Source organism: Watersipora subatra, chromosome 2 (assembly GCF_963576615.1).
Source record: "Watersipora subatra chromosome 2, tzWatSuba1.1, whole genome shotgun sequence".
Taxonomy (NCBI): domain Eukaryota; kingdom Metazoa; phylum Bryozoa; class Gymnolaemata; order Cheilostomatida; family Watersiporidae; genus Watersipora; species Watersipora subatra.
The window spans coordinates 11,655,862-11,680,916 of record NC_088709.1 but is presented as its reverse complement, the minus strand read 5'-3'; the positions used below and the strand labels follow the sequence as shown (position 1 = coordinate 11,680,916).

At 34.1% G+C, this 25,055-nt stretch overlaps 2 protein-coding genes across 7 annotated transcripts in view; one reads left to right on the top strand and one right to left on the bottom strand.

Annotated features, from left to right (window-relative positions):
* The first annotated feature begins 309 nt into the window (after positions 1-309).
* On the top strand, positions 310-13,236 carry LOC137387939 (A disintegrin and metalloproteinase with thrombospondin motifs adt-2-like). The gene is made up of 10 exons (XM_068074456.1): positions 310-325; positions 1,155-1,322; positions 2,502-2,600; positions 3,804-3,950; positions 5,148-5,287; positions 7,127-7,276; positions 8,903-9,097; positions 10,346-10,558; positions 11,047-11,235; positions 13,135-13,236. Exons 1-10 carry the CDS (start codon positions 310-312, stop codon positions 13,234-13,236), a joined length of 1,419 nt encoding a protein of 472 aa, XP_067930557.1.
* Positions 13,237-17,790: 4,554 nt separating this feature from the next.
* LOC137388824 (poly(rC)-binding protein 2-like) overlaps positions 17,791-25,055 on the bottom strand; it is a 55,385-nt gene continuing 48,120 nt past the window's right edge. For 4 of the 6 annotated variants that reach the window (XM_068075279.1, XM_068075281.1, XM_068075280.1 and 1 more), the window contains 5 exons: positions 24,660-24,896; positions 24,242-24,428; positions 22,602-22,788; positions 20,180-20,299; positions 17,791-19,311 (listed from right to left, as the gene is read on the bottom strand). In XM_068075279.1, coding sequence (XP_067931380.1) covers positions 18,903-19,311; positions 20,180-20,299; positions 22,602-22,788; positions 24,242-24,428; positions 24,660-24,896 — 1,140 coding nt within the window. In that variant the 3' untranslated portion in view covers positions 17,791-18,902. The remainder of the gene's footprint in view (positions 19,312-20,179; positions 20,300-22,601; positions 22,789-24,241; positions 24,429-24,659; positions 24,897-25,055) is intronic. The other 2 variants (XM_068075284.1, XM_068075283.1) reach the window with 2 other exon arrangements.

Sequence of the window (25,055 nt, the reverse complement as noted above, 5' to 3'; positions counted from 1 at the left end):
ATGCCTAGCCCATCATCTCTGTACAATCCAAAGTGGTTACCATATTTTGTTGTGATCTGATGGAGTAGAAACGTACCGACCAGCTCACAGGTTTCGGCACCGTCGAAACTTCCCATTGTTACATCAAATAGTTCATCAGCGGATGTTTTTCCCCAGTATTCTCCTTCACTACATAGAATTGATCTTTTGGAGTGTGTGATGATGTTTCTCTCTTCCTTGGTGATGTTTGTAAATTTGGTGGCAAACTCTAATGCGGCTTCTAGTAATTTCATATTTATTGATGGATAAAACTCAACCACGTCGAACTCAATGAATGAGCATTGTGGTTTGTGCTTGATGTTGTTGAACCATCTTAGGACTGCTGTTGTGTTCTTCCATTGGTTGAGTGGGGTAGCGCTGAGTATCTTTGTGTTGATGCAATCTAATAGCTGTTTACTTATCTTGCCAATTTCAGGTTTAGTAGGGTTTATTAATCTGCATAAAGGGTTATTCGCAAAGTTTGGCTTATATATATATATATATATATATATATATATATATATATATATATATATATATATATATATATATATATAGTGTATATTCTAGCAATGTGTACCAGTAACTACAGTATTTAGCCTGTGACTTTTATTTTAGTCACTATTTATGAACTATTCAAAAGATGAGTGTTAGCACACAATACTTTATGAGTTACGTGTAAAAAGATGACTTGAAATAAATTTTACATAGTCATTTATTTTTTAAGCTAGCTGAAAGAGAGACATAGTTTCGCTGTTGCTAACATTACGTTTTAACTTGTAGTATCTATAATATTCTGTTAGTTTTCATAAAAGCCCTTCTTTTAAATATTCAAAACAAAGAATTTGCCAAAAAATGTTTGCTAAGATAATAGACTAAAATAATTCATATTCTGAAAGACTAAAATAGAAAATTCAAACTAATGATCTCTCTGTACTTGAAAGGTCAATATTGTAGCTGTTAGCTATGTTTTTAAAGTTGATATTTACAAATATCAGTATTTATGTGTCTTTTCACTTGTTTCATGTAAACGTCTAAAACCTTTTTAAACTGCAGACGTCACAAGACAAGTTCTTTTAACGGTAATGTTTAAAATCTATTAACTGAAGGTTCATGAAAGGCCAATTCTATTTAAGGCGCCCCAGCAAACACCTGCTCAACACAAAGACCATGCCTTGTTTTTCAAGAAGGTTCTTGCGTAGCTGGATCTAGGGTGGTATGTCTCGGTTCTAACCCTTCAGCGTCAGGATGCGGTCTCCAGAGTACATTAGATACAATCAACAACATGTGTGCACTAGTCTCAGGTAATTTAAAAAACATTATAAGATATAAGATCTTATAATATAATAACATATAATATAAGGCTTTATCCCATATATGTACTACCAATTACATTTTCTAGCTCACTACGCTTCCACCAATCAAATCACAAAATTTTTGAACATATTGCCTTGTCCCAAATTTGCTTCTTTCTGCATTCATGTTACATTTTTCAAAATCCTGCGTAAACTATGCCTAAAATATTTGTATTGATCCTTTCCTACATATGACAAACATGGTTTTTTATTTCATGACACCCACGTACTACATCCATCATTGTATGTTTCAGTTTATGAACTTTCTGTTGCTTCAATCTTAAAATTCACTGTCCTGATTCCTTTGCAATATCATTAGACTACCAACTTTTGAAACAACTTTTTTCAACTAGTTCAATAATTACTTCTTTCGTCTTTATATTTTTATTTTTGTCATTTAACGAAAAACATAATTTTTGCTGATGATTCACGAAACATGATCAGAAAGTTATACATAAAAAATTTAAAGGCACATCATTCTGACTTCTCTGTATGGCAATAATTCAGCTGTGGTTGAACGTGGAACTTTGTGTAAACGCACATCACTGCATTCTGATGATACAGAAATTTGCAGTTCCTATAAAAAAATTTAAAAAGGAGCTTACACAGAATTTTAATAGATTTTATTACAAAGTATCAGTATTTTTTATTATTTGTGATTGTTTTTGATGTTTGAGATTAACTGACTGCTAGAATATTTTAAGCTTAAAATTGACAAAACTTGGTAGCAGTTAAAACATTCAGAAAAAATATATAAGCTGAAATGATGACACTAGTTAGACGGCTGCCTGTCTCTCTCACTATTGATAGTGTTACATTGAGTGATTGCAGTCTTACGTGTCTTTAATCTGTCGACTCTTTGCCGAAGTGAAACTATAGGAGTCATAATCACACTTTTGCTTAAATGTGAGCGCTTTAACCACAATAAAGTTTATCGATCTTTATCTTGAGACATCCTGGTAGTCAGATCACCTCAAACATCAAAAATAATAATAGAAGAATACCGATACTTTCTGATAAAATCGCAACAAATCTTTGTAAGTTCTTTAAACTCTTTTTACCATAACATGGTAACTGAAATTTTATCTTCTCTTATTTGAAATCTTTAATTGACGTTGTACTTTTCAGGTGTAGCTGTCAACTCCATTATTGGCACAGGAAGCACTTGTGGAACATTTGCCGGTGGATCGACTGCTACATTTGCAGTCATAGACAACCTCGCCTCGTGTATGTACATGTTTATTTCTGATTTACTCTTCTTACTACTAGCTGACATATGAACTAACTTTATCTGGATTGCAATACAGTAAATTGAATCACAGTAAATTATCACTTTGCATGGTAAACAGGAATGGCGCCCACGAAAAGCAGAAATTCACAAAATAAAACTCAAAACCTTGTGTCTAATAAAATCGCTTTTCCATTAATCATAAAGATTTTATTCTTTTTCTCAAGTTTATCAGACAATTTAGAGAGTTGAGGGTGTTTAAGAGGCATGATAAAGGAAGCCACCAACACTTCAAACTCTTTCATTTCACAAAACGTAAAAGAAAAACTAGCAAACCGTGGCATCCATCACAGTGATGCTCGCGGAGTGATCTCAGTCGGCAAGCGTAGGAGAGATTTATTTGTACATTCATGTTTTTTATGTACTTTAAGTTCAATGTTTTTGTTTTTGTTTATTTTCTTTAATTTCTAATAAATATTTTTACTCTGTGAAGTACTGAAGCTGTGATATCTGAACAACAAAGTGGCAAGTGATTACAAAAGTTCATTACGACAAGCTTTAACCAGAGGTTAAGCTAATATATCATATATAATTTATCATATAGAATCTATAATAAAAGTGCTATTGTTATATGACTTGTCAGTAATGAGCTACGCGTATGAAAAGAAAAATCAAAAATTTAACTGAAAACAATTTTAAAGGATGTGAAAAAATACCAACTTGTTTTCGTATAATACAGATGCTTGTACAGCAGCGCTCTTGGAGTCATGGCATTATGTAATTGTACATACACTACAGCATATATATATTAGACAATATCAGTAGGTCTGGCTGTGTTTGAGATTTCTTTTATTCTTTATCAGATAGCCAGAAGGTTGGTGTTTAAGTGGCTGGTTTTCAGGAATCAGATGGAGTTTTAAAACCAAATATTTTTAACAACTTGGCAGAAGACACGGAGCATACGCTTGTGAAATTTATATGAAATTGGCTGAAAATGTGGAAATGCCCAGCATTTATGCAGACTAACAGACAGAATCACACATAGTGAAATTAGATTACTCTACATAAGTCAGTATGAAAGTTTGCAGTCTAAAGTCATTACATAGAAGTTGCATAAAAACTTTCCTATGCCATCTATTTTCTTTTTAATCTTAATAGATCTACATTACCCTAGTTTAAATCCTTCTTCTACTCGTTTATAGCTGGCAGTCTAACATCGGCAGAAGTTTTGATTGTTGGAAGTTCAACAGCTACTCGGACAGGATCTTGTACTGCTGAACAAACAGCTCGATGCCCAAATGCTGTGGCAGGTGCCACCAACACCATCTGGAGTTTTGGTGTAACATCCTGTAAGTACATATTTGTCACTCGACTGACAACCTCGCTTCATGGCCTGCATTTAATGGAATCTTAAACTCAAAGTATCCTTTATTGAAATTAGTACAAAGGACAGTCTAGTGTACTGTGACAGATCATTATGAGTAATAACTATAGGCACAATTATCCTCAAGTATGGAAAGGTAGTCGAGTAGTGAGATGGTAGCACGCTTCACTGCAAAACTGAGTATCTGGGTTTGATTCCTATGTAGTGCAATATTTTTACTAACTCTCTTAGAGTGATTTCAGACCATAGACCTATTAACTGTACAATTATACTATACTAATATATATATATATATATATATATATATATATTAAGTAAAGTTAGTAGGTCTATGCTTCAGACAGACACGACTATTATTATAGTAAAGACTAGTACGCTGATCATCTGATGTGCTGTGAGGGATTGTCAGGAGTGTCAATAAAACACGAAGAACAACTATCTGCATAATTATTTTAAAATACCTGACGTTGGTCGATTAGTGCAGGTGTCCAGGTGTTGGTCTACCATGCTTAATGGCTTGAGTTGAGCCTTTTAAATTAATTATTAACCTTGGTTTTGGACAGACGAACAGACATGGCTTTCATTATAGTAAAGAATAGGACACTGGCTATCACATGCTGTAATGTGTAATAACTGCATGCACAGGTATTAGTTCTGGTCGGGTAGTTAAGTGGTGCAGATGAAACTGTGCTTGGCTAGAAGTATGAATGCTTGGGATCGATTACGAAGTAGCAGAGACCTTGTTCCTAATTCTGTCAGCATGACTTCAGACTGCCAAGCAAATAAACTGGTAGACAGGTGGACAGGATGGACAGTTGAACCTGTTCTTATTATAGTAAAGATCGTAGTAAATATTGTCAATTACGTATGTTTGTATATAAAATAATTAGAAACAAACTACAGCTATTAATGTGAGATGGCTAACAATATTACAATATAAATTTTAAATTTCATTTCATGTGAGTCAGCCTGATAAGTATGCACAGCTCCTTCAGCTTAAAAAACATAATATTTATGTTAAAACTGTTAAACTTACATAACAGGAAATACATTTTATTTTATATTATTTGTAAACTTCGTATATATTATTAGTATGTAGGGTGAGTTTTCTGTACCATTCATTTCTTCACCACTGAGTCTCTCTCTGTTTATTTTTATTCAGGTGACTGCAGCTGCTTGAGTTGGTCAACCTGGAGCAGCTGTCAGGCTTCTTGTACAAGAACCAGAAGCCGAACCTGCTCAGGAGCGTCAGGCCTGTCATGTCCTACAGAAACGGAGACTAGTAATTGTACCGGTGATCTGGTGAGTATAAAATGTTGATTAACATGAAGATCATTATATTTCATGCCTCTGTCGGCTCTGTTAAGATGTAAGCACTTTTACATGTTTAAACTTGTTTAATATTTTGGTAGCTAAAGTAGTCATTATTAAATATCCAGTTATTTAAAACCACGCTGAATTCTATTTCATAGAAACATCTGCTTTCTCTTTCGACAGTTTCCTGTTATTGGTCGTCATCACAAATATTATTAATACATATTATTCAGCTTTTGTTTTCTCACAGGTCATGCTTGAGGCTTTTATAACTTTCCTCATGACATTCATATACCATCTCATGAGTAGTTTTTGTTTCCCTGTTTCTAGTAGCGTCATTATCAGCACCCTTTTATCAAGATAGTCTTCATCCTGCCCTGTCTCTTCATATGTCATATTCTTTATTTCTTCAGCTTCTTCCCAATACTTTCATCATCTGCACTTCTTCTGATATACTCATTCCTACTTTTGTATTTTTGTCACATCCATTTCATAGATCATCTGACTAAGTTCTGCAAGCTTGCGATCATCTTCCTGTCTCTTAACAATACCCTTGTGTGTTTGACATATAGCTGGCATTTTCCTATTGCAGATAATGCCCGACTTCGTTCTGCCGGCATTTCAGTCTACCTGGACCCTTTTTCTTATGTCCTCCCTAGTCTCCGCCTTTTTAGAAAATTCTTACTATAAAACGTTTAATTTTGGTCACTAAAATTTCAAGGTTTTACACATGGTTGAAGGCACTTTAGAGGATTGGTACTGCTAACATAAATAGTAATGCAACTGATAGCTGGCTTTCTAAAAGTAAGAGTCAAGTTGTTTCCTGTCCTATGCTACAAAAACAATAAGAGTGAACACATTACAAGAATTGTTCAAAGCTTTTAACAGAGACACCTAAGCTTTCATAACTTTCAATTAACTAAACAGAAGACAGTTTCACCACCAATTAACCAACAACCACCTTGTCTTGTTCAAGTCACTTTCTGAATGAATCACATGTCTTGTTTCCTTTCTGTTGCTAACAAAAACAGTGATTATGCTCGGACTACAAAAGTGGGTTCAATACTTTTAATAGACAAACTCAAGCTCTAGTATCTTTAAGTAAAAACAATTGACTTCACCAACAATTAATAGATAACCAGTTTTTTTTCGCTCAAGTAACATTTCAGTGAACTTGTGTTTTCATCAAACCTGAAACAAATTTTTTTCTCAGACTGAAGTACTTAGCGGTATGTGTACTTTTAGTATGGGTTGTTAAAAGAATCCACGTTAAGCTGATCGTTTGACACTTCTAAAAGAGAGAGTATAAATATGTCTCTCTAATTTAAAATATTTCTGAGTTTCTCTTATAATCTCATTAATATAAGTAAAACAAAAATAAAATGATTGTTTATATCAGCAATCATTCTCTATGTGGCTTCTACTGATACACATCCCAATATAATCATATCCGTTTATAATTGTCAATTAAACATACTAAATTAAATGTTTCTATATATTGTTAAAAATTGACCATAAAAAAGTAAATGTTTTTAGCTGGGGTAGCGAGAAAATTTGCATTGATCAAGTTTCGTACATTACAAGTCAGTGCAGTTGAAGCAAGATATCATTAGTGTTTTACTAGCAGGTGTTTTTACTAAAGATAATGTTACAAGGCAAAGGTTTCATGAGGTTAGGTAGCTATAACAAATGAGAGTAGGTTTTTATCCTTAGATCAGCCTTGAACATTAAAGACGGCTTTAATTATTTCAACTTCAACTATCAGATATGTTATGAGAGACCATCAGAGACTATATGATTGGTTATAAATTTCTGCAATGATTTCAGTGTCTTGGTTGTTCCTGCTCTCCAACATGGTCACAATGGGGTAGTTGTTCAAGCAGCTGTGTAGGTGGAGTCAGCATGAGATCTAGGAGTTGCGCTTCACTCACATCAACACCGTGTGAGTCGATCAAGGAGACCAGATCCTGTGGTTCTGTAAGTTAACACTTTGACTCATTTAGTGGTACCAATTTTTTATATTCCTATTACCAATCAGCATAAGAGACAAGCCAGTGTGAATGTAAAGAAATAGTATGATTGTTGTATTACGTAAAACATTATAGCGCCAGACATAAACAAAACATTCTCGCCGCTTGCATAAAGAGTTATACAAGGCATTCATCAAAAGACTTTTATTGAAACCAATTGAACTTAATTTAAATAAATTATTTACTTGAATAAATTATAAATTTACTTATTAAAAATTAAAATGTAGAAAGATGTAAGGAAATCCTATGAGGGTATTAAAAAAAATCCTGGCACAACCAGATAGGAAACAACCCCTTACTAGTTAACCTTGATGAGCTTCATTTCTATCTCAAGGCTATCTTTTTAGTTGTAACTTTTAGTCTCCAGTCTATTTCCCAGTATTTATCTATTCACAATACTGAATCTTATTGTAACTCTTCTGACAATCCAAAGCAAGTTCTCAATAAATAGACTTGTTTATTGTCTAATAAAAATTCTATAATCGTTTGATTAATTTGAGTTGTCAAAACAGCACTCTAGGCTTTCTTGATCGTGAACAATGTCTAGATAAAGTGTTTAGAATTAGTTTGCCAATTATTTTGCAGAAATACGTTAGGAATATGAAGGGCTGTTTCTTCACTCTAGAGATACTCTCAATAGTTTCTTGCATATCAACATCATGCAATTTTATAATTAGTTTGTCCTAAAAGATTTTGATTTTTGCTTATACAGTCAGGCCTCAGTTTTTTTCACCAAGATAGATTTTTAAAGGCTGTCTATTTAGCTTAATCTGCTTTATATCTAGAAAACAATATTCTAAAAAAGAATTTCACAATTTGTCATCATAAGCAGCCTACATGTGTAATAAGACAGTACGTATTATGTAAAATATAGTAGTTTTCCCATAAAAGATATTATCAATGAATTAGACTAGCTTAAGTATTGTGCTGTATTTCTGTATCTGCAGCAGCTCATATTTTTGCCTCATATACTCAGCGTCTTGTGTACTGTATACAATGAATAAAAAGTAGTAAGAAAAGACCGTATTTTGTGTTAATAAAGTATTTCCTATCTAGAATCATGAAAAAACCTAAAAATTTTAAAAGTTTTATTTATACCAGTTTTAACACAACCATTAAAGTACTGAAGCCTAGCAGGTCTACGGTTGCAATCCAAACAAATCATAAGGAAAAATTACTGTAACATATCTAAGTAAAAATTGTGTGAAATAACAAAGCAGAGTAAAAAGATTTCTTGTGTTTGATTTTGTCAGTTCTGAAATAAAAAAATTGAAGTTCAGTAGCACATGGTCAGAATTATAATTTATGTCAATCTGAGGAATACAAATCTCAAGTTTCTTAGTTGAAATCTACTTTGGTTAGGATCAGAAGAGTTCGAAAGCCGATGTAGGACTGTAGTATATTTTTACATTATTTCCACAATATTATTGATATTTCTACATGAGCACCAATTTAACCTAGCATCTTATTGCACCTGTTCACTGAGGTCATTCAGTGTGGTATGCTTTCAGCCAAGTTTGTAGATGTACCTAAAAATGTTGAGTCAACACGGAGTCATCCCTATATTTTACAGGGGAACTGTGTAGATGGCTCCGCATTTCGGTGCAACTGTGGCGGTTGGACTAGCTGGGCAGCTTGCAGTAACACATGTGGTTCAGGAATTCAGACTAGAAATCGTGCGTGCGATCCGATACCAGGTGGTCCACCATTTGGAAGTTGCCCTTCCGACATATTCGCAACAAATGAGACTCGTACCTGCAATGGATCGGTAAGGTCTATACTTATTCTGGAAATAACTAGCACTAGTAAACAGCAGTAATTTACTATGGTTTGCTTGTTTTATATTTGGTATCATTTATTTATTCATGGCACAATTATCTATTATTGTATACGCTACCCAGTTGTTATATAGTTATCTACGTTGTCATGTATACTTTCCATCCCTATTCGGCTCTTCTATATTATTTACGGACAATTATATCTGTTGTTCTAAATTTACAACTATTATGATTTACTTTTCTTGGTTTTGAACCCTTTCTTTTATGTTTTATGTTTAACCAGTCATACACTTCCCACTGCTGTTAGTAAACTGTATGTTGCTATGGGTCCATTTACAATTTTACACAGACATTTATGAGTTCATCAGCACAGATATTTTACATTTATGCTAGTAGTGATCTATTGCCCTTTTCAAGAGGTTATTCATTGTCCGCTGTTTTAAATGTTTTTCAGCTTTCATATACTTATGTTTTCTCATATACTGACGTACACTTCTCTAAAAGACTGCTTTATTCAATATTGTGTACACATATTTCTTTTCACCATAGTATACTCTTTCTGTCTTCAAATAACTATCTCTTATATCTTATACTTCATTTAGTAATATTATACACTTATCTTTACAAGTATAGGCAAAGCTGCTTTTGATAGGCTAAATATTGCTATTGATTAATTTTTATTGCTGCTCAAAACATTTTGTATTATATCATGTATATCATTTATAATATATTATATCATATCGTATTACATCCCATGACATCATATCTTACTGTATATCACATCATGTTATGTCATATTATGCTATATAACATTATATCATATAGCATTATATTATAATAATTATAACTAACATAATATGTAATATTATATACAATATATACATGTTTACATTAGTCTGTACTTTGTAAAGCTATCAAGTACCTTCTTAGCACATAGCTTGTCTTGTTATAGCAAGCTATGTAGTTAAGGATATATTATACATCATGATATTGTATAACTTGTTTGATAACCATCAAATAATAGCTTAACCTTAATAAAAAGGTTTCTCTAATCACATAAAAAACATATTGCTATTTAGATACTCCTCTAGGTGATTAACCTATCATCTAATTAAGGTTTCAAATGCTAAAATGCAGTCATACAATGATAGACGCCATCGTACCAACTAATTTTAATTGGTCAAAAGAACAAGCTGTGGCGAACAACAGCATCTTTTAGTTATTTCTACTAATTATAGGCTCCAGGATGTGGCTCAGGGGGCAGTGGTGGTGGCGGAGGAGGAGGAGGAGGAGGAGGGGGTAGTGTCAGTTGTTCTTGCACAGATTTCGTTATGACTGGAACCTGCCAAGGAACCTGTGGTAGAGGAACCCAGCAATACACCAGAACATGCAACTCAGCCTGTCCGTCAGGAACTGTAACTCTACAAACAGGCACCTGCGACACAGGGAGAGTAAGTAAAGCCTCCTTTTCAGAGTTTAATCTAAACAGGTGAAATTTTATAGTAGTAATATTAATAGTAGCAGTAACAGTTGTAGTAGTAGTAGTAGCAGTAGTAGTAGTGATAATAGTTAGTAATAATAGTAGCCGTAGTAGTATTAATAGTAGTAGTGATAGTAGTTAGTAGTTATAATAGTAGCCGTAGTAATAGTAGTTGTAGTAATAGTGGCAGTAATAGTAGTAGTAGCAGTAGTAGTAGTAATAGTAGTAACAGTAATAGTAGTAGTAGTAGTAATAGTAGTAGCAGTAGTAGTAATAGTAATAGTAGTAGTAGCAGGCCTCCAATTAACAATAGCACAACAAAAATAACACAAAGTCTATGTAGTATTCAATTTCATACACGGTATTTTACTAGCAAGTGTTATATTCATTTAATTTGGGCATACGCAACAGGTTTATATAGAAAATTTACTTATTGCGGCCATACCTTTACATTTGAAGTCTTGCGGTGGAAATGGAGGCAGCAGTGGTGGCAGTGGTGGAGGAACTAGCGGTGGTTGTTCCTGCCAGGAGTGGAAGGACAATGAATGTTCTGTGACCTGTGGAACTGGCCTTACGATTCAGACACGCAGCTGCAGTAACTGTGATGATAACACTCTGCGCAGCAGATATGCTAACTGCTTTAAACCTGTAAGTACACTGCAATTAACTATCAAATAATATTTTTACAACCCTTTAATTTAATATAGCACAAATTCTTTTAACAAAAACAACTGTTTTAACAATTATTTTGTTTAATTTTTTACAATTTGTTTTTCTTAGACTAAATACCAGTAAAATGGTGGGTTACAAAATAAATATGTTTTTAAACAAACTTTTGAGATTACTATAAACATTCATCAAAAATTTTATTTACTTGTCTGATTTTCTCGCAAACTAGTTTTTGGTCTGAACCACTAGTCAGCGCTCCTGGAAACCTCCTGAGAAAAGCTCCTGAGTTAATGCTATCAGTCCTAAATACCTTTGCTAGGTTTTCATCTAGAGATTTCAAAAGGTTATTTTAAGTGCATGAGGGCAGCTCCTGGTATCATGTTTCATACCATGGCAGTACCTAATTCATAAATATTCTGGCAATCTCAGCATGTTTTTGACTTAAACTGTTTTGAGCAGAAATAAGTACTTGTGTGCTTTTTGTGAATGGCAGATATATGTACCAAGGGAGCGTAGATATGTCTCTACAAATAAAAGTATTTTCGTGTTTCTTTTATACTCTCATTAACATATGGTAGGTAAAAGAAAGATGAAAGGATTGTTTATGTCAGCAACCATTTTTCATGTGGCTTCAATAGGCATAAATTTTGGTATTATCATTTGTGCTTATAATTACCAAAAAAAAGCATAAATCAAAATTCACTTTGAAAAGACAGATTTACTAAAGATGTTTCTAATGATCTATGTTCTGTTTTATATTTGAAGTAACTTGAAAACTCATCTTTTTACAGCTCACATCTTGTTTAGAAAAGTGCACATTTTCTTTACTGTAATTGAGGTCTTTTGTCTACCTATAGAACACTAAAATATTCCGCTGAAAATATTTTTAAAAGTGGGCTGAGTGTACCAAATGTAACCAAATGCATATAATGTTTTTGGCGAATAAGCTCTGTTGCATATTTTTTCTGATTTATAAAGTTTTTGGTAATTAAAACAGAAATACTCTAATACGACACTAAAATTAAAAATATGTGTGGCAGTCCGCTGACCAGTTGTGCCTTAAGTCACTATTTACAATGGTATGTGTCAGCATCAGCACTAAGTGAGACATCAAATTTCTGGTTGGGCATTTGAATCATGATGCTGCCATCTGCAGCAAAAATTAAACTCTGAGTTAACGAACCTTTTTAAAATTTACAAAAGTTGTGCAGAGCAGCTAAAATATGGTAATTTGCAATCATATGAACTAATAAAGAATTAGACTATGAGGTCTGTTCACTATGTACTCATGATGCCAGTTTTTACTGAAAAGTCTCCAAGTCCTTTTGTCACATTAAAACGATTGTTGTTTGCAGTACAATAAGTTGTATAATAAGTTATTGTTTAATGATACAAAAACTGTTAAACTATAGCTCTGTACAAGGTAACAACAAGCAATATAAATGTGAGAAACTTTCAGAAGCAGTCTGAAAATGGTGGAGATGAAAAAAGTTGTTGGCACATGCAATTTGAAAAACATTTCATAGTTTAAAAAATTAGATGTTTTTGAGGTAAAAATCTGTGTCAGGATTGTTATTGCGAGTTTTTTGATGTTCTGTTCTTAAGTTAGAGTGCTTAAATGTTAGATGATAAATGGCTGATATTATATTATATTCAAGCAAACTACAGCTGTTTTGCTTGAAGAAAATGTACCTAACACAAAGTATACAGTTGAGGCTCTTATTCTACTTCTTGTTAAAACTATCTGTGATGTGTTTAGTCATCACATCATGTCATCTCCATTGCATCTCGACGACTAATTGTATCATCTGTAAGCTGATCAGCTCATTATGTTGTGGCTATGGGTAAGCTCAATAAAATCTCATTGTTTGATTACAGAGCTGCACCTCTGATGGTGGAGGCCGACAAAGATGCGCTTGGCTAAGAACTCGAGCTGCGAGAAGAGCTTGCAGACGAAACCGGCGTAGATCGAGAAATTAAGGTCGAGCATATGTTATGTTTGACAGGAAACAGGCGATTAAAACTGATTGTGTTGCTTTTCATCTGCAACACAGCAGACATTTTGATTAAACTTGATAGCTTTTCTATTTTTAGACTCACATTAGGACATTTAGTAATCTCTAACACAACTAACATTAGGTTAACCTTAAGTGAGAGAAGTTTAACACTTGTTTTTATAACACAAAATTTTATATTCACAGACTTTTAGCAAATCATGTACGTTTGCATAAGCTCTTGGATGAATATAATAAAAGTTGACTTGTCTTAATGTATTTAGCAGAAAGATATTTCAACTTTAACTTTTTCTAGATATAGTGTAAGAGGTCATGAGTTTACAAGTCTAATAACTTTGTTTTAAGAACATAAATTAGTAAAATAATTTTTTAACTTTTTTTGTTGTGTTTTTATCACATGATGTTTTGTATCTGCCAAACATGTGCAACAAAATGCGAAAATATTGCAAATGGCATGATATTATGACTGTTATTTTAACACAACAATTTTATATGCATTAATAAATATATGAAATATATATCACATTGTGTTCAAGCATTTGCTAATTTGAAAAAACCACGAAGTTTGCAAAGGTTTGGAAAAGCTGAACTTATTACAGCGTTATTAATAAGTACATGTATAGGTAAAAAGTACCAAAGTTTAATAGCGCATTCAACTTTATCAGAAAAAAAAGTTGCTTATTTCATGAAATAAAAACAATGAAGTCAAGTTTTAACGGTTTTAGAATTGGCATTCATACAGTACCAAAAAAACATGTGAACCTGCATAAACGATTAATTCTCTAACCAACAACTGCCAGTTAAGATGACCTCAAAAGCCTGACATGTGCAACGGATAAACATGAACAGCTGGTCAATAGCTTCTTTGTCAGGCTGAGTATCTTAGGTTGAAAATCTGAGGGAAAGTGATTCAACTTTTAATTACTTTATGGAATCGTAGTCTCTTTATTAGGTGTTTCATAATTTGAAAGCACAGCAACCTTTTAAAATGATTATTAGCGACAGCCAAACCTTTAGTTAGTGGGCTGCTAAAGGTTTCGACACTTATATATAAGATTCACTCATTATTCTGGTTTTTTCACTTTATGTACCATAAATTTTTCGAAAACTCCAATTGCTAAAGCATATTATTTTTATTGTAGCAATGTGACTCTTAATATAGACTCGAAGAGCTGTGTGCCATTTAGAAATGCAACAGAAAATGGTTCACCAAAGTTATTACTATTAGGATGTTTCTACTAAGTGACAATATTTGAAAATTGTTGCAAATAATTCTATCAGGAGACTCATGCGCTTTTTTTGGAAAATTTGCCAAAATTTACGCTTGGTAAAATACGCGGCTTATAAAAGGTTATAGCCACATTCGAACACAAATAACTAATCAAAGCATTTGCTCATGCCTATAGAAAAAGAGGTCGCTACTATAAAGAGTGAATGTCTATGATAAGCCAGTACTACTCGTGAAAGCTCCACCTGACCATCCTGACGCAGTTGCTGGCACACGCTCGTCTAGTTTGCTTGACGTCCAGTTTTTGAGTCATTTTATATAAATTGAAATACTATGGCAACCATTTTTGTTTTCATTAGAAAAGGTAAGTTTAGTTCGAAATTCTTACCTGAATATTGAAACAACTCTCCTAGTTATTTTACTTGAAAACTTTGAAAAAGATAGTATTGAGTTTAAAATGTTACTCAGTTGTTTGCTGTATCTGGGTGTCTGTGTGTAATATGACATATCTTCTACAGAGGCTTCTCATCATTCATTTTCTGTTTCATACTTAAAAAAACCTTTAAAAAAATATTTTTTTATAGGCTCACGATTAGTGTGGAGATGTGAACTTATATGTTTTACTGCGATTGAGGTCTTTTGTCCATTTGTAAGACACTGAAAGGTTCGGCTAAAATATATTTTTGAAAATGAGCAACTTGTTTTACTATGTTTGCCACTCATCCCATTTTAATTAAAAACTTTAAAAATAATTCTTTTAGAGCAACTGAAAAACAAGCAACAGCAACTCAAACTAAATTGTGAAATTGATTTCTTAGTTGAGCTAAATCTTATTTTTAGTTAATGCTCAATATCAGAGTGAGAATGTAAGTATTTCAGACCAAACAAGGAGTCATAGGAAATTGTCTAATGGTAACAAAGTCAAAAACTGTTAGATGCAGTCAAAAGAAGTTTCAAGGAGTATTTCAGACTAGACAGGAAGGTTTGGCAGCAAATTGTGAGTTGGTAACAAAATCAAAAACTGTAAGGTGGAGTTAAAAAAGCTTTAAAGATTGAACAATAATAGTAAAGTGAGCAGAGCCTAAAGGTGTCAAAGGTTCAGCAGATCACAAGATTTATTCTCATAGGATGCGCTACCCGATTCCGAGTTAAGTTTCTATACTTTGTAGTTTGTAGTTCAATTGAAAGGATTCAATTGAAGCAGGATGTATTATGTATTTATGATGAGTTAATGTGTCAAATTGTTAATTGCGTGAAACTGGAGCATTAATTTCAGCAAAGGTTTTTCATGAACACCTTGGCAGAGATTTTCACTTCAACCAGTCTTGAACAAAGAATCATGAGATGTGCACCCATGTGACTATTGTCTAATGGGATAAAACCATGCACAGAGATCAACTTGATAAATAAAACAATGATCAGTTAGGGTTTACTTTTGACAAATGTAAACTGATTATTGACCTTCTCTGGTGGCTCCTTCACTTTCAGAATGACTAAAACATTGTCTTTGGTGAATATTTCAGTTCTAATCCATAGATTTTTTATACCTACTGTTCATTGCATAGCAACTATTAAACATATGCTTTACAACAAATAGTTGCAGATCCAATAGCCTACTAGAATATGAACATTTGATTGAGAAAGTTAGAGATATTAATAGATGTACAGTGATAGATAAGCTTGAAAAGCCAAGAGCAAGCTGCATATCTATATTTTCTTCTACTTTCTGTATTTTATCTTTTTTGTCTCTTCCATTTCTTGTTTGTTGTAATTTCTGTCACGCTAACTCTCTGTTTTTATTCCTTCTTCTCCTTTGAAGTTTTCGGTCTCATCAATATAGCAGCTTTTCAGTCTTTACATCATTGTTTTCACGGTATTTTTACCCAGTTTTACCCAGAATTGTGCTGACTGGATGAATAAACTGAGTACTCCACCTACTTGATTGTTTGCTGACATGTTGAGAAGAAAATGCTTTTGACATTTGTCAGGCCTGCTCAAGTTTTTAACCAAAGCTAACCTTAAATTGAGATAAAATCTGTAGGTCATATTTAGGAGCAGAGGCTAGAAGAAGGTAGGAACAGCAATTTGAGATGAGCATCTTTATTTCAAGAGACTTACGAAGAATTGACAAAATTCAACAAATCAGCAGTAATGAAGGACATCTTGTCTTTTGCTACTACAGACTTGTATTTTGATATTATACATCTTAGTGGTTTCTTCTGTGTCTATGTTGATGGTTAATCTTGCCCTAGTCTGAAGAGTTTCTGATAACATGAAGGCTAGCAGTAGACTACAAACAGAGTCCTGCTCAACAAGAAATTAAAAAGTTGTAACTCGACCATCTTCATTTGTAGACCTTTTCACTATTCAACTCTGCTTAACTGAGATCAAGGATTAACTTTCTCCACGCTTCAACTAATATCGGCTGCTTTTCAGCTTGCACATGACAGGTAAACCTAGTGGCTACATATGTGACTATTTCTGGAATGAAGCTGGCCAGCTGATCTGTGAGAAACCAGCTGATTAACCGCTTCATTTGTGTAATGCGATAAAATATGGTGTGGTAATAACATGTCTACTTGGCAAGAATATTAATATCTGTTTCCTCAATTACAGATCAAATCAAGGTAATTAATGTTTTTAAATAAACTTAGCTCCCAGCCTCATTGGCAGAACAAACGTTTCTGTTTAAGATTAGCTTGCGCCAAATTTCAGTTGATTTTATCAGAAAGCATCAGAATTTTTCGATCATTTGCAACTTTTTTTTGATGTTTGAGGTGATCTGACTACCAAGATGTTTTAATATTAAACTAAAAAAAAACTTTATTTGCAATTAAACTCAAAACAAAAAATGCATGCGAAATAATGTCATTCGTTATTATTGTTATAGTAGTCGCTATCGGCTATTATGTTCAAGCTGCAGCGTTACACGTCGCTCTTCTGTCAGCCTCTACAGCTATAGACATCATAATCACACTTTCACTTGATATGAACATTTTAACCGTGATCAAATTCTGCCAATTTGGATTTTGCAACATCCTGGTAGTCAGATCACATCAAACATCAAAAACAATCGCAAATGATAAAAAAATACCGATACTTGCTGATAAAATCTACTAAAATTTTGTGTAAGATCATTTTTAATAAAACCACTTGTGCATTTCTGTACAGGAAGTGTTAATTTTTTTGAGATTATTGTTGGATAACCAAGATTATCAATCTAGATACAACTATTAGAGCTGGTGCAGCGATACTGTCCGGTTTAGTGGTTAGTGAGAAGAGTGAAACTCCATTAGAATCCTTGTATTTTTAAATACAAAACAATTAAACTATTACGATGTAGAAATACAAGTAAGAGATAGGACAATTACCAGCACCTCTGCGAACCAACATCTGGTAATATCGCCACAAAATATTGCTCCAAAATATATGATGCTTTCATCTAGACATAACATAACAAAACAATATACAGCAACAATTTTATATTGCAATACACCCTCATATATGATTTGAGATGTGTACGCGAGGATAAGAGTTATTTTAAAAAATTATACATATCATGAAAAAAGTGAGAATTATTCAAATTATGAATAATAATTATAATAGTATGAGTTATGATAGCTATAATAATGCTAATTATGCTCATTTCACGATGATAAAAGCATTCAATCAATTCTTTGAAAAAGGTAGCAGCCCATAATGAAATTGATCAAATATAATATTTTTCGCCATTTGACTTTCTTGAGGTAAGTTACATACTAACCTACTCTCAAATCAATTATATTCAGAAATGAGTATATTCAATTGATTAATTGTACGGAGTAGGACAAGGAGTCGGGATGGCTAGAACCCCCGCCTCCGCGTGCAGTCTACAACAGACATGGTGGCCTTCACAAGCTCTTTAATCTTTTTTGAATACCAGATCAGAGCAAATATACAAAATTAATGAAAAGAAATTGCTTAATACAGTTTAGTTGTGATCTTTTACCATGTTACCAAATTACCATTATTTTACTAAAATGGCTTTTGTCTCAACTTTGAAGAAACACGAAATTAGGACCCTGTAGGTGTAAAAGAAGGACAAAGGACAGTTGCAGCCAAGAAAGGTAGGTAGTTGAAAATAGGGTTTAACCGAGGTTGCACTCAGATGCATTATCCAAGCAAGAGAAACAAAGTTTAGATGGTATATTAAAATCATCTAGAAAGAATAGCACGCTAAATGTATGAAACTAATTTCAATACTCTAGAAGGACGTTAGCGTAAAATTACATTTTCTGGTTATAATAGGATAAAGAGCAGGACAAGATCTCTGATAATATGACCCTAGTGAGATGAGAACTTATGCGGTATATGGACAATGGGTATTAAAGCTGCTGCTGGTACCAAGGCAGCATGGCCAATTCTCAATATGGAGCGAATCTCTTCTCGAGCTTGGGCAGCATCTTCAATTTGTTAGCTGCCGGCATCAGAATAGTTCTAGGGTCATACGGCGACAGAAGGCCGTTGGGAACGGAGTAGGTTAAAGCTGCTTGCGGTACAGTCGCGTAGCCATATGGAAACTGGGCTGGCTGTCCATTTGTTTGAGCAGAATTTTGCTTCTGCAACTGTTGCAGTTGCACAGAGTTGGCGACTACAGAGGAAAGATTAGCAGTCTGCAGCTCAGGCTGCGTGTTAGGTTGGGAAACACTCGGTTGGGGTAAATTGCTTGCGAGAGCAGTAGCAGAGGCAGCCGAAGAAGCAGGATTTGAAGGATTGGCAGCAGCTGCTTGCTCTTGAGTGGCGAGTAGAAGCTGCGTTTTATGGATCTCTATGCTGAAAAGGCAACACATAGGAAACTAGATGAACGCATGGGGAGAAAATACCAAAGCAGGCCAAACAGAATTCTAACAGAGACAGCCAAGAAATTGTAAGAGGTGATTCAAGCAACTTGCAATGAAAAGTTAGCAAATCACAGATCAGTCTATAAATTTTTATTTAGGCGATAAAAACAAAAAATAATTTTTATTAATTTATATTTACCACATACATTTGCCGATTATATATCACGACTACCAACCATACTTGCATATTTATCTGCACTCCAGAGAAGAACAGCAAATCGAAAAAAGATAGTACAATTAACCCATTCCAACACTCCAGTTATTCATAACACTACGCACTTTTCAGAGAGTGGAGTGCTGTTATCGGCCTGACTACTTATCCATGAAGTGTAAGATTAAGTTTTCAGGTTAATATAAAAACAGAAATGTTTCAAAAGTTGTTAGAAAATATTCCATACAACCGCTAAGAATTCTTGAAACAACTGCTTTTGAACTTGCTTTGGCTAATGCATTATCTATTATCTATTATCTTTGGCTAATGCATTATCTATGGACATTTTTAGCTGTTAATTAAAATATTTTGCCAATTGAACACTTCTTTCCAAAGCAAGCTATACATGAGTTGAAGCTGCATAATTGGCGTATATCCTAAGCTATGGATGATTTTTCATAATAAAATGCATGCTGATCTAGTGGGATTCTAGTCCTGAAACATATCCTCTATCGGACCAACACACAGAAACTCAATAGAGAGGATAACTCCAAGATAGATGCAAACAAAGACTATAAGATCATGGCAAGGCAACTCCTAAGAGGGATTGAAAGGAAAGTGGAGCACTCGTTAAGGCGAAAAGACCTACCTTGTGTTTATAAGATATGTGGCAAGGGAGAGTGTGTCAGGAAAACCTGTGATTGTTACCTTCCTGTCATTCGACCCCTCTTCACAGTTGGATATTTTTATCTGTGCTCCAGACAACTTCCTACCAATGAATCAAAAGCATATTTATGAGCCAGGGAATCGAATAAGTTTGCCCTCCCTTCAAACCAAAGCAATATTATCACTAATTACTATGCTGGCAGCTCCTGAGCGCTGTGAGAGATCGTCATGTGTAATAAATATGTGCACATATTGATCTTCGATATGCTGGTGCAAGTGGTAAAGAAAATGATGACGGGTTTGGTTGGAAATCTAAATATCTGAGTTCAATCCTCGTGCGGTGCAATCTTTTCTAATTCTCTTAGAATGGCTTCAGATCAATTGATGGACATAGGTTTTACTATAACAATGAGTTGCACAGAACATTACATATAAAGGAATGGCTCACAATATAATGATATAGCTCATGTCATCTTATCTCTAGATGATTATTCAGTTCTTCTAATCAAATCAGACAGGAAACAGACAAGATGCACATCTTCACTAAGCTGTTTTCACTAAACTGTATCGCACACAAATTTTGAGTTGATATTCTTAAGGAAAACAACACCTTTTAAATTCTTTAGTTATACTAACAGAAACAAACCATTTTGTTTTGGATGTTTTGTTAAAAATAAATAATAATCAAAAATATTAAGCTTTCCATTTATTTTGCTTAACTCTGTCAATCTTTGGCACCAGATGTTGGTTGTACTTTAATTTTACGTTTTGCAAGTTTTGTGTTATATCAAAGAGATTTAATGCATAGATTAGAGGCATACATAGAAGAATTACAACTGTTACCTAATCTGATCCAGTACTCAGCATTTGATGTGCAAAATATCAGATTTGGAGTTGTCATACCTGAAAAATGTTTCTCAATAGAGGAGATAACAACTCCTAATTTGGCTAGAACATCTCTATAATAATTGTTAGTACCCAGTGCACATTTCAGTGGTAATCATGGCTTAAGTGTTGGTTTTAGAACCTAGTGTTAAGCCAGATCAACTACTTTCTATTACTAAATATCTATTTTATGATACAAAGTTGTTTACGTTATAATATCTACGGATATTGTTATTAGCATCACCAACTGCGTGATACTCGTGCATAGCTTTAATTGTCTCAAATTCATTTGCTGTGTATGATTAAATTACACTTTAATTATAGTGCTTTGGCATATTTAAGTCTTATGAATGATTTAACAAAGAATCGTTTAATTTTCAAATTGCAATTGTTAATATTCTATTTTGCAGCATTCTGAATTTTCAACCGGCCATATACAGTAGGTCATTTCTATTTGCTAATCTACATACTCGACTCTCAAACTGGTCAGAAACTTTAACCTTTAATCGTGGTTAATCAGTCAAATTTATTCCTCCTGCTGTTTGTGTATCTTAACTCATTGCATACCACAAGTCGGGTAGTTAGATTCGGCAAACTGTTTCCATGAGGGGGTGCAGCTTTAGTAGGCTTTGTACATAACGTTTTTGATTAGTGAGTAGCTAATTAACTATCCTATCGTGTCTGCACTTGAACAAAAAGAAACAATCATCTACCTGTATTGAGTCAATAAATAACATGTTTACAGCCCACTTTGAGTTTAGTTTAAATTTGCAAACTTATTTTCTATCGCAAATTGTAGATCAATAGAATTCTGATGATTATCTATTTAGTAATAGTATTAGTGACAATGATTATTTATTTATAACAAGAATAACAATGCTGTAAGTTATAGTATTAATAAAAACTCTTCTGACTCGAAACATGCTCAACGTGCTATTCACTGCTGCAAAGGAAGAGGCCGAAAAAGTTGCCGAGCTAAAAAAACCAAGTTTTTGTAAAGTTTCAAGTTTGAAATACTTTCGAATTATTTTAATTTTTTTTAAACTGTTAGGGAAATGAAAATATTGATGACTTAAAAACCCTCCAAAATGAGTTTTCTTCAAATTTATAAGTATAAAACTGCCAATAATTTGGAACGCATAAATGTTTAGTCACATAAAATTTCCGACTGGAAAGCGAGTTTTAGCAATCTGTTGACAGCAAAAACTGCCTTTTCATGTAAAAAGCAACATGGTTCCTCTCATTGTTTTCATTTCTCACATAAGGAGCCTTCCTTGTTGAACACCCTTTCTGGGCAATCTAACTGACGGCTTTCTCTAAAAGTAATTCTTTCACAAAGAGAGTTTGTTTGTTGTAGAGAGTGTCTAGTTTGAAGTGCTTCTTGAAACACTTCAAACTAGACACTTTAAGTAACAGTAGCAATTCTGTTTCTATTACACAACAGATGATGCCTATCCCATAAGTTACAAAGAGTACCAACTAGTTGGTGAGCGCTTAAAAATATACCACCTATCACTAACCGTATTTCATTTATCTTTGCTCCACCTCTTCCTATGATGCAACCTATTAGCTCATTTGGTATGACCATCTCAGAACTCTGGTTTTGTTGAGGTCCTGGAACAGCTCCAAAGATATTGTTGTTGAAAGGCCTAGCAGCAGGACCTCCAAGGTAGCTGTTCATAGCATTCATGGCTGGCACACCTAACCCTGAGCACAGATAGTAACTGTTAGAATAAACCTTTTACAAGTTTGAGAATGTTGCGGTTATAATTATATGAATTTTACTGTGTCAACATCATACATCGAACTTCATTTAAGTATGAATTATTTGAATATTAAAGAAATATTTATGAGAAAATAGAGGTTCATGAAAATGCTGGATTTTATTCAAATACAATTTTCAAGTTGAAAATTTTGATTTAAAAACAGTAATATAAAACATTTTTGATTTTTTAAAATATGACTAGGACTTCGAAAAAATTAATGCTATTTATTTGAATCAAGTTTTATTCGAATGTTTACATATCACTTACTAGAATCATGACATTCTCTGCAAGGGCTGACGACTCCATTTTAAAGTGCAGAAGAAAATAAATACTTTTTTACAAGGAATGCTTAGGCATTCTGACTAATAGATTTTTGATCATATCACTAATCATCTCCCATGGCGGTAGTCCCTATTAAATTAAATCTGTATTGTAAGTTAACAGGCTATTCTTAATATAAAGGTTAGTCAATGTGCATAGATATGCTTTGGCTTCTTGTCAAGCGCAATGGTATTGTTTTTATGCTTACTATTTTGTTAGCCACTGAAATTCTGGTTTTGCAAATACTTGCACGTAGGGATGAAAAAACTGCTTTCTAAAATAAACAGCAGCAGGGAATATCACTTTTTTTTATATAGTTTAGCTGGTTAGTGGTTTACCTACATTAGAGATTTCTAGACAAAAAAATGGTTGAGTCCTCTAAAAAGAGTATCTTTAATTATGGCAATCCAACTTGCCTTTAGCAATCAATTCCCTAAATGCACACTAAAACCATAAAAATCCTTATACAACACAGAATAATTTAATAAAAATGGAAGTTGATTATGAAACAATCTTGCTTTGGGAAATTATCACCTTCCAAGGCTGTATTGACAGAATCATTCAATGAGGTTGTATAGCTAAAGGCTGGTTTACACTGTAACCCTTTATGTCGAAGTTGTCTTCTCGAAATTCATTTTCGACCATGCAACTGATAGCATCCACAAAGCAATGCGGATTCATCAGGAAGGTTTGCAGCTATCAAACTTTCCCAATAGTTTGCTGAGAATCAACGACAGCCAGCAAAATGTGCACCATTTCGGCTATAGCAATTTACTGTTGGAGATAGCGTGATTTATTTATTATCGTTTATGATAAATCCTGCAGGACTAGTATTTGATTTGAGCCCACAGCAACAATAAGATTCCTTCAGAAAAAGAAAAAAGAAAAATGAAAACACTACATTGTGGAGTAACTGCTGAGGCAAACGCAGATGGGTTGGTGGTAGTATGACCATTGTTACTACCAACGATCACCAAAGTATTGCAGCATCAATGTCGAGATACCAATGATGACCTAATGTGAACCAGCCATTGCTTAGAAGGTACTGTGTAGACATTCCACCTTGTACTCACCTTGTTGCATCAGGACATACGGGTTGCCTACTGAAGGATTCATGATTAGAGGAGATCCTTGCTGCGCTATTGGAGACATTAAAGCTTGTTGACCTCCGAGTCCATTGATGGTAGGTTGGGGTGGGAATGTCACACCAGACTGCGAGAATATCACAGAGGTTTTAGTGGCTCCAAAAAGATTGGTAGCCTGTGAGTAATACAAATCGTTAAACAGAGAGTTATTCAAATACTTATAGAAGCTAAGCGCAGAGTTGTGTTTGCATGGTATAAGTTAACACTGTGAAACACGCTAATTACTGCTTCAAGTTGGAAAAGACAAACAAATGTGTGAGGTTTGGATAATTAGAAAGCTCTAAGCTAAAAGGGTGAATTGAAAAGATAAGTCGAAACTTTTGAGAGGCAAGTAGGCTACTGGTACCTCACTAGCATTCATTTGAGGATGGGCTGATGCGGGTGTTGTCATGGTCGACGCCATATGGGGAGGCATAGCCATGCCAGGCTGACCAGGCAAAACGGGTGCTTGACCAGCCATGACAGGCGCTTGTCCTGGCATACCTGGCACTTGGCCAGGAATGCCATAAGCGGTCATGCCATACATCATGGGTTGCTGAGGTGGCTTGGGTCTGTATGGGATAGTTGCCCCTTTAGGTGGTGACTAAAAGCAATAGAGATGGTCCACTTAGGGTTTAGTTGGTGTGAATCGATGGGGAGATCTTTCTACTGGATCACAAGACAATATGCGCTCAAAGTAATGATTTTATTCTCTACGGTTGAAATCTCAACTAACAACTTACCCTTCTGTGTGATCAAATAA